Source organism: Talpa occidentalis, unplaced genomic scaffold (assembly GCF_014898055.3).
Source record: "Talpa occidentalis isolate TD23 unplaced genomic scaffold, MPIMG_talOcc4v2.1 talOcc4.13, whole genome shotgun sequence".
Lineage (NCBI taxonomy): Eukaryota > Metazoa > Chordata > Mammalia > Eulipotyphla > Talpidae > Talpa > Talpa occidentalis.
In genome coordinates this window covers 47,017,226-47,031,204 of record NW_023601322.1, presented here as the reverse complement: position 1 = coordinate 47,031,204, position 13,979 = coordinate 47,017,226, and the positions used below count along the sequence as shown (strand labels likewise).

Below are 13,979 nucleotides of genomic sequence, written 5' to 3'. Positions count from 1 at the left end.
CCATGGTAACTGCTCTATCACCAGGTCATCCATGGCTGGTGGCCCCGCTGAACTCACAGAATGGTCCTCAGTGCAGTGGAGCTATGACCACTGTGAGAAGGCTATTGATCTGAGATTTGAAAGGGGAGAAGGAGTCTGAAAGCAGCAGAGAGGGGCAGGGGAGGCAGAAGAAGCTGAGTGCAGTGAGACAGCATCAAAGAGCAGACCTCGTGTAATTGCAGAGCGCAGGCAGCACATGGCATAAGTGAGGTGAGGGGAGACTGTCATGTCAAAGCCTGTGCGTCATCATGCTGGGGCATGTGTGTCCGCCTTCTCTCACTGGCTTAACCTTTAGATCTCTTCCTCCACTTGCATCGAAAGAAACTCCCCCCACCCCGTGGGAATTTTTCTGTACAATTCCAGTGTGTACAACTTGGATGAAATCATGAGAGACTCTTAGGGCCCTTGTATCTCTATCCAAAGGCTTCTCCAAGACCCAAGAATATGAAGGAAACTTGGTTGGCAGTGGAGGTCCTGTGGGAAGTTTTGACTCCTGAAGTGCAGGAGGCTCTTGGCTCTTGTGTGAAGAGCCACTCTGTGCCAGGAGTAAGAACTGTTCTCCCAGAGGAAAGAGCAGCTGAGCCCTGCACTGGGGTGAGCCAGGGAATGTAGGCAGAGTGGGCAGTGCACTCCCACTGGTGACCACCAGTCAGTGCCAGTGAGTGTCCAGTGCCCTGGGGCCAGGTTCATGGCGTGCATAGTATGGCTGGTGGCCTTGGGTTCTGTAGTGAGGACCCGCGAAAAGTTAATAAGGACAGGAGAGGTCAAAATTAAGCTTTTTAAAGTTTTAGAAATTCTGCACCATCCGTTGGGAAAACATGTCCATTTCTATTGTTTTGACAGTTTCAGCCCCACCTGCCACCTGGATGATGGAGACGAAATGGTGTGTGACCAGTGTGCTCTGGGATATGCAGGCATTTGGTGCGAGAGGTACTCTGTGGCGCTCAGCTTGTTTCCCGAGCTGAATTTTTTTAATTAAATAGGAATTCTAACCTGAGTTCTCATCAATAACAATAGGAAACAGTGAGGAGTCAGTATTTACTGCTCAGACACTTAAATATCCCGGTATTCTGGATAATTCCAGAGGTGAGCACTCTTTGGATTCAGTAATTGCCATTTGCAGCCTGAAAGCCAGTGTTGCCTTTTCCCACATGCAAGCCTTAATGCCAAGGTCTGGCCAAAGTTGCCAGGACCTGCTGACAACACTGAGTGGGAATGTGGGCCCCAAGTGGCCTGGGACCTGGTGCACATCCACTGGGATTTATGGCTCATTTTGGACACACGCCTTGATCTTCAAAATGAGACAAGGGAATCTGTGAATGTTTGGACCTGGGAACTGCATTGCTTTCACAGTCACTCTTACCTAAAAAGAGTCAGTCTGATTTATTAACCATTCACAGAATCGCTGGATGGTGGGGCAATGTGTAGAGTAATTGCATTTATTTGGATCCTGCTTTCAATCTTTTATGCAGATGTGCAGATGGTTACTATGGCAACCCCACAGTGCCAGGGGAGTCCTGTGTTCCCTGTAACTGCAGCGGCAACGTGGACCCCTTAGAAGCGGGCCACTGTGACTCAGTCACCGGGGAGTGCCTGCGCTGCATTGGGAACACAGACGGCCCCCACTGTGAGAGGTGCAAGGAGGGGTTCCACGGGGACGCCGTGACTGCTAAAAACTGCCGCGGTGAGTGGTGGGCAGCAAGTCAAGCCACTGATTGACCCGTGTCAAAGTGCTCAGATCACTAGGTCACTTTATTTTTAGTGATTGTTGTGTTAATGCTGGCTGTGGACCTAGACCTAATTCTTCTCTGTGTACCTGTGTTACTCTAAACAAAGGTCAGATGGTGAGAAAATATGCACCTTTCCATGGAGGGCAAGTGGTCCTTGTCACGGTCAGATGAAGGAATGCTCAGCACCCGGCATTTACGTGAGGAAGGTGCTAAGGGGGTTATGAAGCATATAGGATTTCAAGATGTGGGGTGGAAATGAAAGTTCTAACCTTAGAAATTAGCAGTCGGTACCTGAACTACCAACCCAGTGTGGCTCTGTAGAGCTTGCCTTAAAGTTTTGAAATTATGGATCATGTGGGACATTTCATTGAGAAAAATGCATTTTCACATTCCCCAGGTGAAAAAACTTATAGACTTGGGGCCTGAAACAAGCCCCAGGTTTTTTTTTTCTTTTTCTTCACAGCTCTTAGAAAAAGAAGTGAAAGAGTAAATAAAAATGGCAATTAGAAATGATTTTTGATAACTTCCCATGTGTTCTGTTTCTACTGTGCTATTACACCATGCAGACACAAGGGGGTGATAGCGATAAAGGAAAGAGCTTTTCCTATGTACCCAGCCAGAGAGTAAAGATGCCTTATAGCCTTGGGCCAATCAGCCTGATCTTAGCCACAAAGGCCACCTAGATTGCTTAGCAGAAGAGGATAATTGATAACTGGTATTTGTATGAGGCTACAAAATTTACTTCAACTCCCATGTTATTTCTTTACATCTTTGCTGCAAACCTTGATGATTCATCCCTTTGTTCTTTCATCACTTACTCTCTAGTACTTTCCCCCAGGCACTACACTAAACACTATGATAGGATTTGGAAAATGCTGGCCCAAGACTATTAAGGGGTCACACATTATGGGAAAAGAAACACAGAAGAAGTTCCCAGACTTTGGAGTCTGATGGGCACAGTCAGGTTTGGCTGTGACCAGCTGTGTGACTTTAGACAAATTTATTAACGTCTTTGAATCACTATTTTCTCATTGCTAAGAGGGTCATAGTTATATGTATAGATTAAAACATTTCTGAAAAAAAGTAATGTGTTATCATGTAGTCAGGTTTTTATGAAGAACTAATGAGATGCTGGCTTTCTGTTCTTTAAATACCAAGTCTTTGAAACCCAGTGTATTTAGGTCATTTCACTTAGGATGCTAAACTTCCATCAGAATACTTGATTTACATTTAGATTGCATAAAATTCACAGTTGAAAAAGTGAATTCAAAGCCAGAAAGAAAAAGAAAAATACCGGATGGTCTTACTCATAGCAGGAATCTAGAAAACTTAAATAAGGCACCAGGAAAAAGACTAATTATAAGAAAGAAAATTTCAAAATCAACAAACAACTATGAACCAGAGACACTCTATTGGGGGTGGGGGGTGGGGAGGGGAGGGATTGGGGTCAAAATAAGGGGGTTGTAACTGTATGGGGAATATAAAAATAAAATTTAAATTAAAAAAAGAAAATTTAAAAAAAAAGAAAAAGTGAATTCACCTATCCAAGTTGTTCAAACGCATTTCAGAATTTTCCATTCTTCATCAAAACTTTGTTTTACCTTTAATATTTGTGTCTTCATTGACAAAACTGCTTCAGTGTTTTGCCATGAGGATAAAAAAGACGATACAAAAAAAAATACAAAAAAAAAAAAAAGAAGATACAAAATCGAAGGTGTCAGTGGAAGACCACTCAGCATTCAAAAAAGATAAACGTATGCCATTTGCAGCAACATGGATGGAGCTGGAAGGGATTATGCTTGATGAAATAAGTCAGAAGGAAAAAAAAATATCGGATGTTTTCACTTATAAGAGGAACATAGGGAAACCATGTAAGGGATCAGAAAAAAGAAAAAAAGAAAAAGCTAGCAGTCAGACTATAAATTGGAGCCATTCTTTGGTGGGGGGGGGGGGCAGAGGGAGAGGGATCAAAATGGGAGGGAAGAGCCTGAGTCTATAGTGATGGTTCATGGGGGTCTTGTGGTGGCAATTTTATGGGGATAACACTTGAGAGGAGATACCAAACATTGTGCAAAAATGAACAACGATGTAAAAACAAACAAACAAATAAATAAACAAATAAATAAACAAACACAACTTAAAAAAAAATAGAAGGTGTTGCTGATGCACAGAAGGTGGGGGAAGAGGGTCAGAACAGGCAGGCTTTGGGTCTGGGCCAAGCTGTCAGCCCAGGTTTCTATTTTCAGGTGCATTTTATTCCCCTGTTGCATCAGTCACACCCCAGAGCTTGCTTGGGAGACACGTAGGACAGTGGCCAGCATATAGGGCATACACAAGATGCTATGAGGCAGGAAGGAGGGCTATATCCATGCGCTAGCGCAGTCCAGGGCTACCCCCAGAACAAGGGTCACTTGATCTAAGACTTGAAGAAGGTGTAGAAACCTAGGTAGTCTGACTGAAGATGCGTTGGTTCCTCTACTAACCCTATTACAGCTTACTCTTCAGAAATTTAAAGTTATTGCAAAATAATATTTTTAGCTTTGTGATTTGAAACATGAGTGTTTAAAGTTTTTCCTTTGGGGGACCAAGAGATCTTGTTATAATCATCCCTGGAAATGAACTCTCATTTTTCCGTCTTGTGTGTGTGTTAGCTTGTGAGTGCCATGGAGAGGGCGCCCTTTCCGGAGTGTGCCACCATGAGACTGGCCTCTGTGACTGCAAACCACATGTGACCGGACAGCAGTGTGACCAGTGCTTGGTAAGACCCCCGTGGTCGTTGACACAAGTCAAGTTCTTATCAGTGATATCTGCAACTGACACCTTGAGCATGTTCCAAATGAAATGGACCTGAGCACTGCACGATTCTATGAAACAGACTATCTTTACTTCAGAAAACATTCTCTGTATATTGTTATTGACTGAAATGCATTTTGGCTTCTCCTCTCCGCCCCTCCGTTGAACAGCACGGCTATTATGGCTTGGCCACAGGGCATGGCTGCCTGCCCTGTAACTGCAGCGCGTTGGGCTCCATGTCAGACGACTGCACAGAGGAAGGCCGGTGTCACTGCATTCTGGGTGTAGCTGGGGACAGGTGTGACAGGTGTGCTCAGGGCTTCTACGCATTCCAGGACGGTGGCTGTACACGTAAGCACTGAATCCATTGCTCTATACTGTGTAATAACCCCAGCCTTTCCTTTGAGCAGTCCTCTGTCTCTAATTCTGTTAAGTTCCCTTGCTTTTTTCTCCATACATCTCCGACATGTATGATTTCGTCCCTTTATTCAATTTTGTGGTCCCTATTCTGGGTCCCACTATGAGCTTTAGTTGTGCTCACACTCACTGTGTGCATTTAGGTCGATCATTTAACATCACTTAGCTTTAGATTCCTTATCTCTAAAATGGAGATGCTAATTATAATCTCCCCGCAGAGTTACTTTGAAGGTTGTACATAAAGTCATTTAAATTGGTGCACAATAAGTGCTCAGTGAATAGAAACTTAACTGTTCTCCCCTGCTGTGGAGGTCTTCCCAATCTTTTCTCTATTTCTCCCTGTCTGTCCTGATTAAAGCCAGCCTCCCTGGCGATGTGGAGGGAGGGGTCTTAGGGATCACGAGGTCAATTTGAGAACTAAGAAAATGATTTGAATTGGCAATGAAGGGGAACTAACTTGTGGCATTGACTCTTACCCTTCCTCTGTCAACCTGACCTGAACACCATGTGTCCCCACTGCAGCCTGTGACTGCGCACACACTGGCAACACCTGTGACCCCGCCTCTGGGGAGTGCATCTGCCCGCCCCACACCCAGGGTGCAGCCTGTGGAGAATGTGAACCCGGATACTGGGGCCATGACCTGGAGCTCGGGTGCCAGGTGGGTGCTGTGCTCTTGCTCCTCTGAGACCTGCTTTGCCTTAGCAAGTTCCACTGTTCTTCCTTTGCTTGATTTTAACTAGTATTTATGGTATGTAGTTAAACTGGGTGTGGATGATGGGGCTCAAAGTAGAAGCAGCAGTACCCTTGAAATACATTATTCTGAGTTTTCTTTAAGAACCTTGTTGTGTAATGGATGGATCAAATTTTATTTTAATCCCTTAAAGATATATTCTGCCCTGGACGCTGTTTTCCAAGAGAAAGGCACAAATCTTCTTATTGGTGGTTATGGCCAAACTTCGAGGGCTTAGGTTTTCTATAAAACTTTCCTCAAACACAAACTTAGGAAAGTTTGTTTTAAAAACAAGAAAACTGGGCCTCCCCGGTGGCTCAGTGGGTTGAGCACAGCGCTGTGAAGCTGTCTGCAGCCTCCTCAGCACAGGTTCGATTCCCAGCCAGCCAGGGAGATTCCCACATGGTGCAGCAGACCTCTCCTGTCTCACCTGCTGCTCCCCTCAGCAGTCTATTTCAGTCAGTCTGCCTGTTCTGTTCCCTGCTCTGTCTCTGGTGAATCCTCTCACCCTCCCGCACCTCTGGCCTGTACCCCAGCTCTTGTATAAATAAAATAAATCTTAAAAAAAAATAAAAACAAGAAAACTTCTTGACTTCTAAAATAATATTGCTGGACTGGTTGAACTATGAAGCCAGTGGAAATCCAGGCCACAAAGATGCTCAGGTGGCAGGCAGCTGGTGGGTCCTCCTCCCGGTGGCACCAGACAAAATGGCTCCACACAGCATCAGCCACAGGGCAGGCGGCTCATCTGTTTACTTGCCCTATGTGGTGTGTATTCCTCTAACCCCAACATGCGTGCATCAGGAAGACACCAAAGCTGCGTTTTTGTTTATTTAGCTTAATTTTCTTTCAGGCCTGCAATTGCAGTCTTGTAGGCTCAGCCAGTGACCAGTGCGACATGCTCACTGGCCTCTGTCAGTGTCAGCCCACCTTCGGGGGACGGTGCTGTGATCGGTGCGCCCTGGGCCACCGCGACTTCCCTGACTGTGTGGCTTGTGACTGCGACCTGAGGGGCACGGTGGCTGACACCTGTGACCAGGAGCGGGGCCTCTGTGGCTGTGCAGAGGAAACAGGCTCCTGCTCTTGCAAGGTACTGCCCCCCCACCCACGCTGCACTTTCTTCCTCTGCTGACTCATGACTGTCTTCATCCAAATAAGCAGCTAAGTTAATGCATCACTTTATCTTTGAGGTTTGAGTTTAATTCCTTATATGCTTTTCTGGAACAACGGATGATTCTTTAAATGGCATTTTTACTGTTTATTACAAGTGTCAAATGATGGCACTGATTTGAAAAATGCACTGAGCTTTCTAACATGTGATCCTGTTGTCTGAGTAGACAGTCTATCTTGAATATACAGGTAACATAGATAACATGGGGCTTTAAGATTTATGATTTTATAACTGGCAAGAAATTACTCTCTTGTATGTGCTGGCCAGACTGAAGGAAATAATGTGTGTGTTTTTCCCAGGAGGTTAGATTTCCACATTGTGTTTAATTTTCTGTAATTTCATCCCTTTTCTTTTTGTACTTTGTTCTGACGAGGTCGCTAGCTGCCTTCTCTGGATCTTTCCCAGGGCCTGGTGAGATGGAAGCCAGAGGGGAGTAAATTGATTAGTGACTGGGAAGAGAAAGGAAAGCTCATGTGGATACTACAACCCAAGAGTTACACAACATCAGCAGCTATATTTTTAAACTCACCAGATCTGCGATAGCTATTACAGATGGGCAGAGATAAGGACCGCCTGATAATTATCTGGTCCCTAGCTCTCCACCCTGAGCATCAGTCATCTGGGGCCATCCCAGAAGATTCTCCTCCAGGAATCTGTATTTTCCAAGAAGTTCAGAGATGATTCAGGAACTTGCCTGAATAAATGTGGAGTTCAGGGATATGTGGGATATGTGTTAATCCATAATTATTTTTGTGTTTTATTTTGTTTCTGATTGTTCAGATTGTTTCCCTTACTTTCAGGTAAAGAGTCTTATTTCTCCCCACTAGGAAAATGTCATTGGCCTGCAGTGCAGTGAGTGCCGACCAGGTACCTACGGGCTGCAGGCTGACAACCCTCGGGGGTGCACCCCGTGCTTCTGCTTTGGGCTCTCGCAGCTCTGCTCGGAGGTGGAGGGTTACATGAGGACCCCGGTGAGTTATCTCCTTGGGAGTCAGGTGGGGGATGGGGGAAAGGCAGTCAAGTACTAAGGTTAAATTTTGTTCTTAAGACTTCAGAACTTCTCGTCAGTTGTGAAGTTCCAGCTTGCTGTCAGAGGAAGTAGACATTCGGTGTTCCTCTTTAGCTAATCTATCAAAAACAAAAATAAAATAGAGAAAATCTACCAAAAGAGAAAATAAAGATAACTGGATACTGCTCCAATATAGCATGATTGGCCTTAAATGCAATAGTTTCAAACATTCTGGGCCTCCCTGGTGGCGCAGACGCTTGAGCACTGCACTGTGAAGCTGTCTGCAGCCTCTGCAGCACCGGTTCGGTCCCGGCTGGCTGGCAACAATCCCACATGGCGAGCAGACCTTTCCAGCTGCTCTCCTCAGCAGTGTGTTTTGTCAGCCTGCCTGTTCTATTCCCCGCTCTGTCTCTGGTGAATCCTCTCACCCTCCTGCGCATCTGGCCTGTACCTCAGTACTTGTATAAAGAAAATAAATCTTTTTAAAAAAAAAATAAAACATTCAGTTAATATTAACCCAGATGTTGAAAGAAAAAGTGTTTCTTATTCCAGTTTTAATAATGAAGCTATCCATTTGTAAAACTTGGTAGAATCTGCAAAGGTGACATATTAGTTCATGCTCTAAATTAGTGATTTTTCTTCCCTTTTATGTCTAGGTAATGCTGGACTCAGATCAACCTCTTCTGCGTGTGGTTTCTCAGAGTAACCTTAGGGGCACGGCTGAGGGGGTGTATCTCCAGGCCCCAGATGTCCTCCTGGACGCTGTGACTGTCAGGCAGCATGTCCATGAAGAGCCATTTTACTGGCGGCTGCCCGGCCAGTTCCAGGGGGACCAGGTGAGGCCATGCACAGCCTAGAGCCAGTCCAGTTTCTGAGGGACATGGGTATCTTCTGAAATCACTATTTCAAATAATCTTTGAAATAATCATTTCAAATGCAATTTGAAAGCACAATAACAGTGCTCGACTATACATGATAATCTTTAAGTCAACCTGTGTTGACCTTAACTGGAGGGCATTTTAATTTCCTCTTCTAAAATAGAGAAGTTTGACACTTATAAAAATTCCCCCAAATGTATGGATCCTTAAACTTTTTAATTAAAATTAAAAGCAGTTTAAAATTCAAATCATATCATTTTTCGTTCTTAAAGCAATCATTCAACAAACATTTATTGTTTTTATTAATGAAGTCTCAAAAGAAGCCTGGGCACTATGGTCTGGGAGGTCCTTCCCAAGAAATCATCAGTAAATTTTGATAGGAAAATATGATCCTACCATAAAAGACTTTTGAAAGCATTGCTTGCATTTTTGTCTCCATAAACATCAGAATCTGTGTGTGAATACACCCTGATCATTAAAATTTGCAAATATCCATCCAGTGCTCACAAATACATGATCATTTTTAATTCAAAAGAGCTTGCAAATGATTAGAATCACTACCTCATTGATTTATTACTTTGAAGCTCACCTTTGTTGGTATCATTAAATGAAAACATTGGGATTAATGGATATGTCTGTGGCTTTGATGGCGGAGGTGGCTTTTCAGCTACGTACTTATTCATTCCAAGCTCACTGAATTGTATACATTAACTATTCACAGCTTTGTACAGCCAATCATACACCAATAAAGCATTTTTTTAAACATTTAAAAATCTAAAAAAACCCCAAAACTATAGTTTGGATCAACTTAAGAATTCATAACTAAGAATTAGAAGGAAGCAAATTGTTGCAGACAACATATTACACTTGTGTTATATTTTTAAAATAGATTTCTTTCAACAACTGAAGGTTTGTAATAAAATACTTTTGAACAGTGCTGTATCAAAGAAGTAACCACAGTTTACTCTTCTAAAGCTCATGGCCTACGGTGGCACACTAAGGTATAGCGTGGCTTTTTACTCATCCAACGGCATCGGCACCTTCAACCTTGAACCACAAGTGCTCATCAAAGGCGGCCAGACCAGAAAGCAAGTGATTTATGTGGACATGCCCCCTCCAGAGAACGGAGTGTGGCAAGAGCAAGAAGTCGGAATGAAAGAGGTGAAGATGTGCTCTCATCAGAGTCCCTTAAATGCATGCATTTTGTTACTGGTGTAGTGAGATTTTAAGGCTGTTAGTAAAAGAGTGAACCAGAAACTCTCAGATCAAAATTCCAATGAGTCTATCAAGATTTTAAAAAATAGTTCAGATTTCACATTCTTAAAACATGGTTGTTAATCTTATGTAAATTTAGTGGAATTTGCATCTTAAATCCTTTATTTGAGGTATAATAATCTGAAGTCTTTGAGCTTGCTTGACCTTGGAATTGTGTGTCCATTCCTCCCACACATGTGTATGGGCAGATCCCATGTGGCTGGCACTGCCATGGGTGACGAGTGTGTTGACGGATGAGAACAGCACCTCTCCTGCTCCTGGGAGGTCACAGGAGATTAAATGCAGTGTCATTCAAACTTAGCATCAGGTGCAACACTGAACTCGCTCTTGGGGAAATTTACAAAAAGAAACAAATAATTTAATCAATCTAAATCAATTACCTCTGAAAAATGTACTCTCCGTTTAATTGAATGTGTTTCTTATCCACAGAGTTTTTGGAAATATTTTAACTCTGTTTCTGAAGAACCTGTCACACGCTCGGATTTTATGTCTGTTCTTAGCAACATTGAGTACATTCTCATCAAAGCATCATATGGCCAAGGATTACAACAAAGCAGGTAGTTGGAACTTTCTAGAATTTTAAAAATATTTTTCTTACTTGAAACTGAACTGAAGAGATTTGATTCACGTCACCCCCCATTATCTCCTGTCTATTAATATATGTAATTCTGTTCCTTACAAAAATGTTGTTAAATATTAATATTATGAAATGTGTGAAAAAATTGCATATTATCCATCTTCCATATGTGGACATAAAATATAATGGTAATATCTTAGTTAAAGGTAAGATTTAAAAAAAAACAAATAAATTCTGCCATTTTCCTTTTTTTTAAGATTTATTTATTTTTGCATACAAGAGCTGGGGTACAGACCAGAGATGCGGGGGTGGGGAGGTCGTGAAAGGATTCACCAGAGACAGAGTGGGGAACAGAATAAGCAGATGGACTGAAATACACTGCTGAGGGGAGCAGCAAGTGAGTCAGGAGAGGTCTGCTGTGCCTTGTGGGTCATTCCCTGGCAGGCCAGGGATTGAACTCATGTTGCAGAGGCTGCGGATTGCTTCATAGTGTGGTGCTTAACACCTTGCACCACCAGGGAAGCCCCAATTCTGCCATTTTCTGCCCTTAAACTGAAGTGCTAATTTATTTGTAGTTACGTATCAGGAAAGCTGTCAGGACTTTTCATATTTTATATATATATATATATATATATATATATATATATATATATATATATATATAGTGGTCCTTCCCTGGTGGCGCAGGCAGTTGAGCTCAGCACTGTGAAGCTATCCACAGCCTCTGCAGCGCTGGTTCGATCCTGGCCAGTCGGCGAGGGTCCCACATGGAACAGCAGACCTCTCTTGTAGCGCCTGCTGCTCCCCTCAGCAGTGTATTTCAGTCAGTCTGCCTGTTCTGTTCCCCACTCTGTCTCTGGTCAATCCTATCACCCTCCCACAAATCTGGCCTATACCCCGGTTCTTGCATAAATAAATAAATAAATAAAAATCTTAAAAAAAAAAAACTTAAAAAAATAGGAAGTTTTGACCAAGCTAGTGCTTCCAGAAGTCTTTCAGATACACTTTCTGTGGCATTAATTTTAAGTTCTAAAGTTGATCGAGGACCTTGGCCATGTAAGGACAGCGCTCAGTTGCATTTTCTTTATTGTCATGAGTAGGAACAACAACTCCCAAACTGGCAGGAAGCTTTGGTTTGATGTAGGTGCAAATATCATTATGTAATGTGCTATGTTTCTAGAAAGTGTCTTTCTAAATATTAGTGTTTCCTCTTACACTTTTTAACACAACACTTTCACAGAATCTCCAATGTCTCGATGGAGGTTGGCAGAAAGGCAGAGACACTGCGTCCCGGGAGCAAAGCAGCGTCCCTCATAGAGAAGTGTCTCTGTCCTGCTGGCACTGCTGGACTCTCCTGTCAGGTAGGGGTCAGGGGTCAAAGTTCACTTCCTGTTCTGTTCTTGAGTTGAAATATGCTTGTTACTGCAACTCCAAGTGATAAACATAACTTATGTTATGATTGTGTGCATTGTGTGCATTGATTGTATCATTCATCCCTTTAAAAACTTTTAATTGGTAAAACATGCAAAAACATAAACTTAACCATCCTGACCATTTTTAAGTGTAGCATTCAATCATGTTAAGAACATTCCCATTATTATACAATCTCTAGCTTCTTCATCTTGCAAATGTAAAATCGTGTACTTATTATACACTCACTTCCCATCCTCCCCTGCGACCCCTCCACTTCCCCTACCTAGTTCTCAGCAACCACCATTCTGATTTCTGTCTCTATGAATTTGAACACTTCAGGTAAGTCATAAATGGAATCATGTCGTATTTGTCTCTGATGCCCGGCTTATTTCACTAGCATGATGTCTTCTTCAACGTTCATCCATATTGTGACATATCATGAAATTTCTTGCTTTTTAAGGTTGAATAATTTTCCACTGTATGTATATGCCACATTTTATTTATCTGTTCATCTGTTAGTGGACATCTGGGTTGTTTTCACTTTTGTCTATGTGAATAGTTGTACTTTGAACATGTTGTACAGAATCTCTCCAGGACTTTGCTTTCAGTTCTTGGGGGTTTATACCCAAATATAGGATTGCTGGATCATGTGGCAATTCTGTTTTTAACTTTTGGAGGGGCTGCCCTGCCCTCTGTGCAGAGTTATACACTCTACCTTCCTATCAACAGTATACAAGAGTTCCAGTTTCTCTGTATCCTTATCAGAATTGTTATTTTCTGGGCTTTTTTGTTCTGTTTTTAGTTTGTTTGTTTAAGTTTTTCTTTTCTTTTTTTTAAAATATATATTATAGGGTTTGGTAACTTCTTTTTTTTTTTTAAGATTTATTTATTTTGTTTATACATGCACTGGGTACAGTCAGAAGCGCGGGAGGGTGAGAGAATTCATCAGAGCCAGAGCAGGGAGCAGAACAGGCAGAAGGACCGAAGTACACTGCTGAGGGGAGCAGCAGGCGGCAGGAGAGGTCTGTGCGCCATGTGGGACCCTCCTCCGGTGGCCGGGGAGCAGCTGGGAATCGAACCATCGCTGCAGAGGCTGGGGGCTGCTTCGCAAACAAGTGCTCAACTGCTGCGCCACCGGGGAGGCCCTGTTTAAGTTTTTCTATGTTGTGGATCTGTAAGAAAAAATAGTGTGTTTGTAATTTCATAAATGCTGGAGACCATCACCGTCAGGGAAAGCTACAAAAAAATTAATGAGACACAACTCCCTTGACTTTCTTTCCTTTTTTTTTAAAGTTATATTTATCTTCTTATATCACTGTTAACTTTTGTGCAATATTTGATTTCTCCCCTCAGGTGCAGTCTCTGTAGTTCTCCCACCACCATAGCACTAGTGATCCATCACCACAGTCCCTGGTGCTCTTTTTTTTTTTTTTAAGATTTATTTATTTATGCATACAAGAGCTGGGGTGCAAGCCAGAGATGCAAGGGGCAAGAGGATTCACCAGAGCCAGAGTGGAGAACAGAATAGGCAGATTGACTGAAAGATACTGCTGAGGGGAGAGGAGGGGGAGGCAGGAGAGGTCGGCCGCGCCATGTGGGTTGCTCCCTGGCCGGCCAGGTATCGAACTCATGCTACAGTGGCTGTGGACAGCATCATAGGTTGCATCTTAACCCCTTGCTCCACCAGGGAGTCTCCTCCCTTGTGCTTTTCCCTCCCCTGTTTTGACCCCTCTTCCTCCCCTGCTGTATGCCTCAGGTGTATAGTCAGCTTGTTTTTGATAGTAGCCATCCTCATGGGTATGGGTGGTATCTTAAAGGTCTTTGGTTAACATTTCCCCAGTGATCTGTAATGTTGAGCATCTTTTCATGAGTTTGTGAACCATTTGTGTATTTTCTTTGGAGAAATATTGATTCAAGTCCCTTGTCCAGTTTTTAATCAGGTTGTT

At 43.0% G+C, this 13,979-nt stretch overlaps 1 protein-coding gene across 2 annotated transcripts in view; it reads left to right on the top strand.

Annotated features, from left to right (window-relative positions):
* LAMA1 (laminin subunit alpha 1) overlaps nucleotides 1–13,979 on the top strand; it is a 156,332-nt gene that overhangs the window by 88,122 nt on the left and 54,231 nt on the right. For both annotated transcript variants that reach the window (XM_037508820.2, XM_037508821.1), the window contains 11 exons: nucleotides 883–969; nucleotides 1,512–1,723; nucleotides 4,421–4,527; nucleotides 4,733–4,913; nucleotides 5,502–5,638; nucleotides 6,564–6,800; nucleotides 7,709–7,852; nucleotides 8,547–8,726; nucleotides 9,744–9,929; nucleotides 10,473–10,600; nucleotides 11,861–11,981. In XM_037508820.2, the coding sequence (XP_037364717.1) occupies nucleotides 883–969; nucleotides 1,512–1,723; nucleotides 4,421–4,527; nucleotides 4,733–4,913; nucleotides 5,502–5,638; nucleotides 6,564–6,800; nucleotides 7,709–7,852; nucleotides 8,547–8,726; nucleotides 9,744–9,929; nucleotides 10,473–10,600; nucleotides 11,861–11,981 (1,720 nt within the window). The remainder of the gene's footprint in view (nucleotides 1–882; nucleotides 970–1,511; nucleotides 1,724–4,420; nucleotides 4,528–4,732; nucleotides 4,914–5,501; nucleotides 5,639–6,563; nucleotides 6,801–7,708; nucleotides 7,853–8,546; nucleotides 8,727–9,743; nucleotides 9,930–10,472; nucleotides 10,601–11,860; nucleotides 11,982–13,979) is intronic.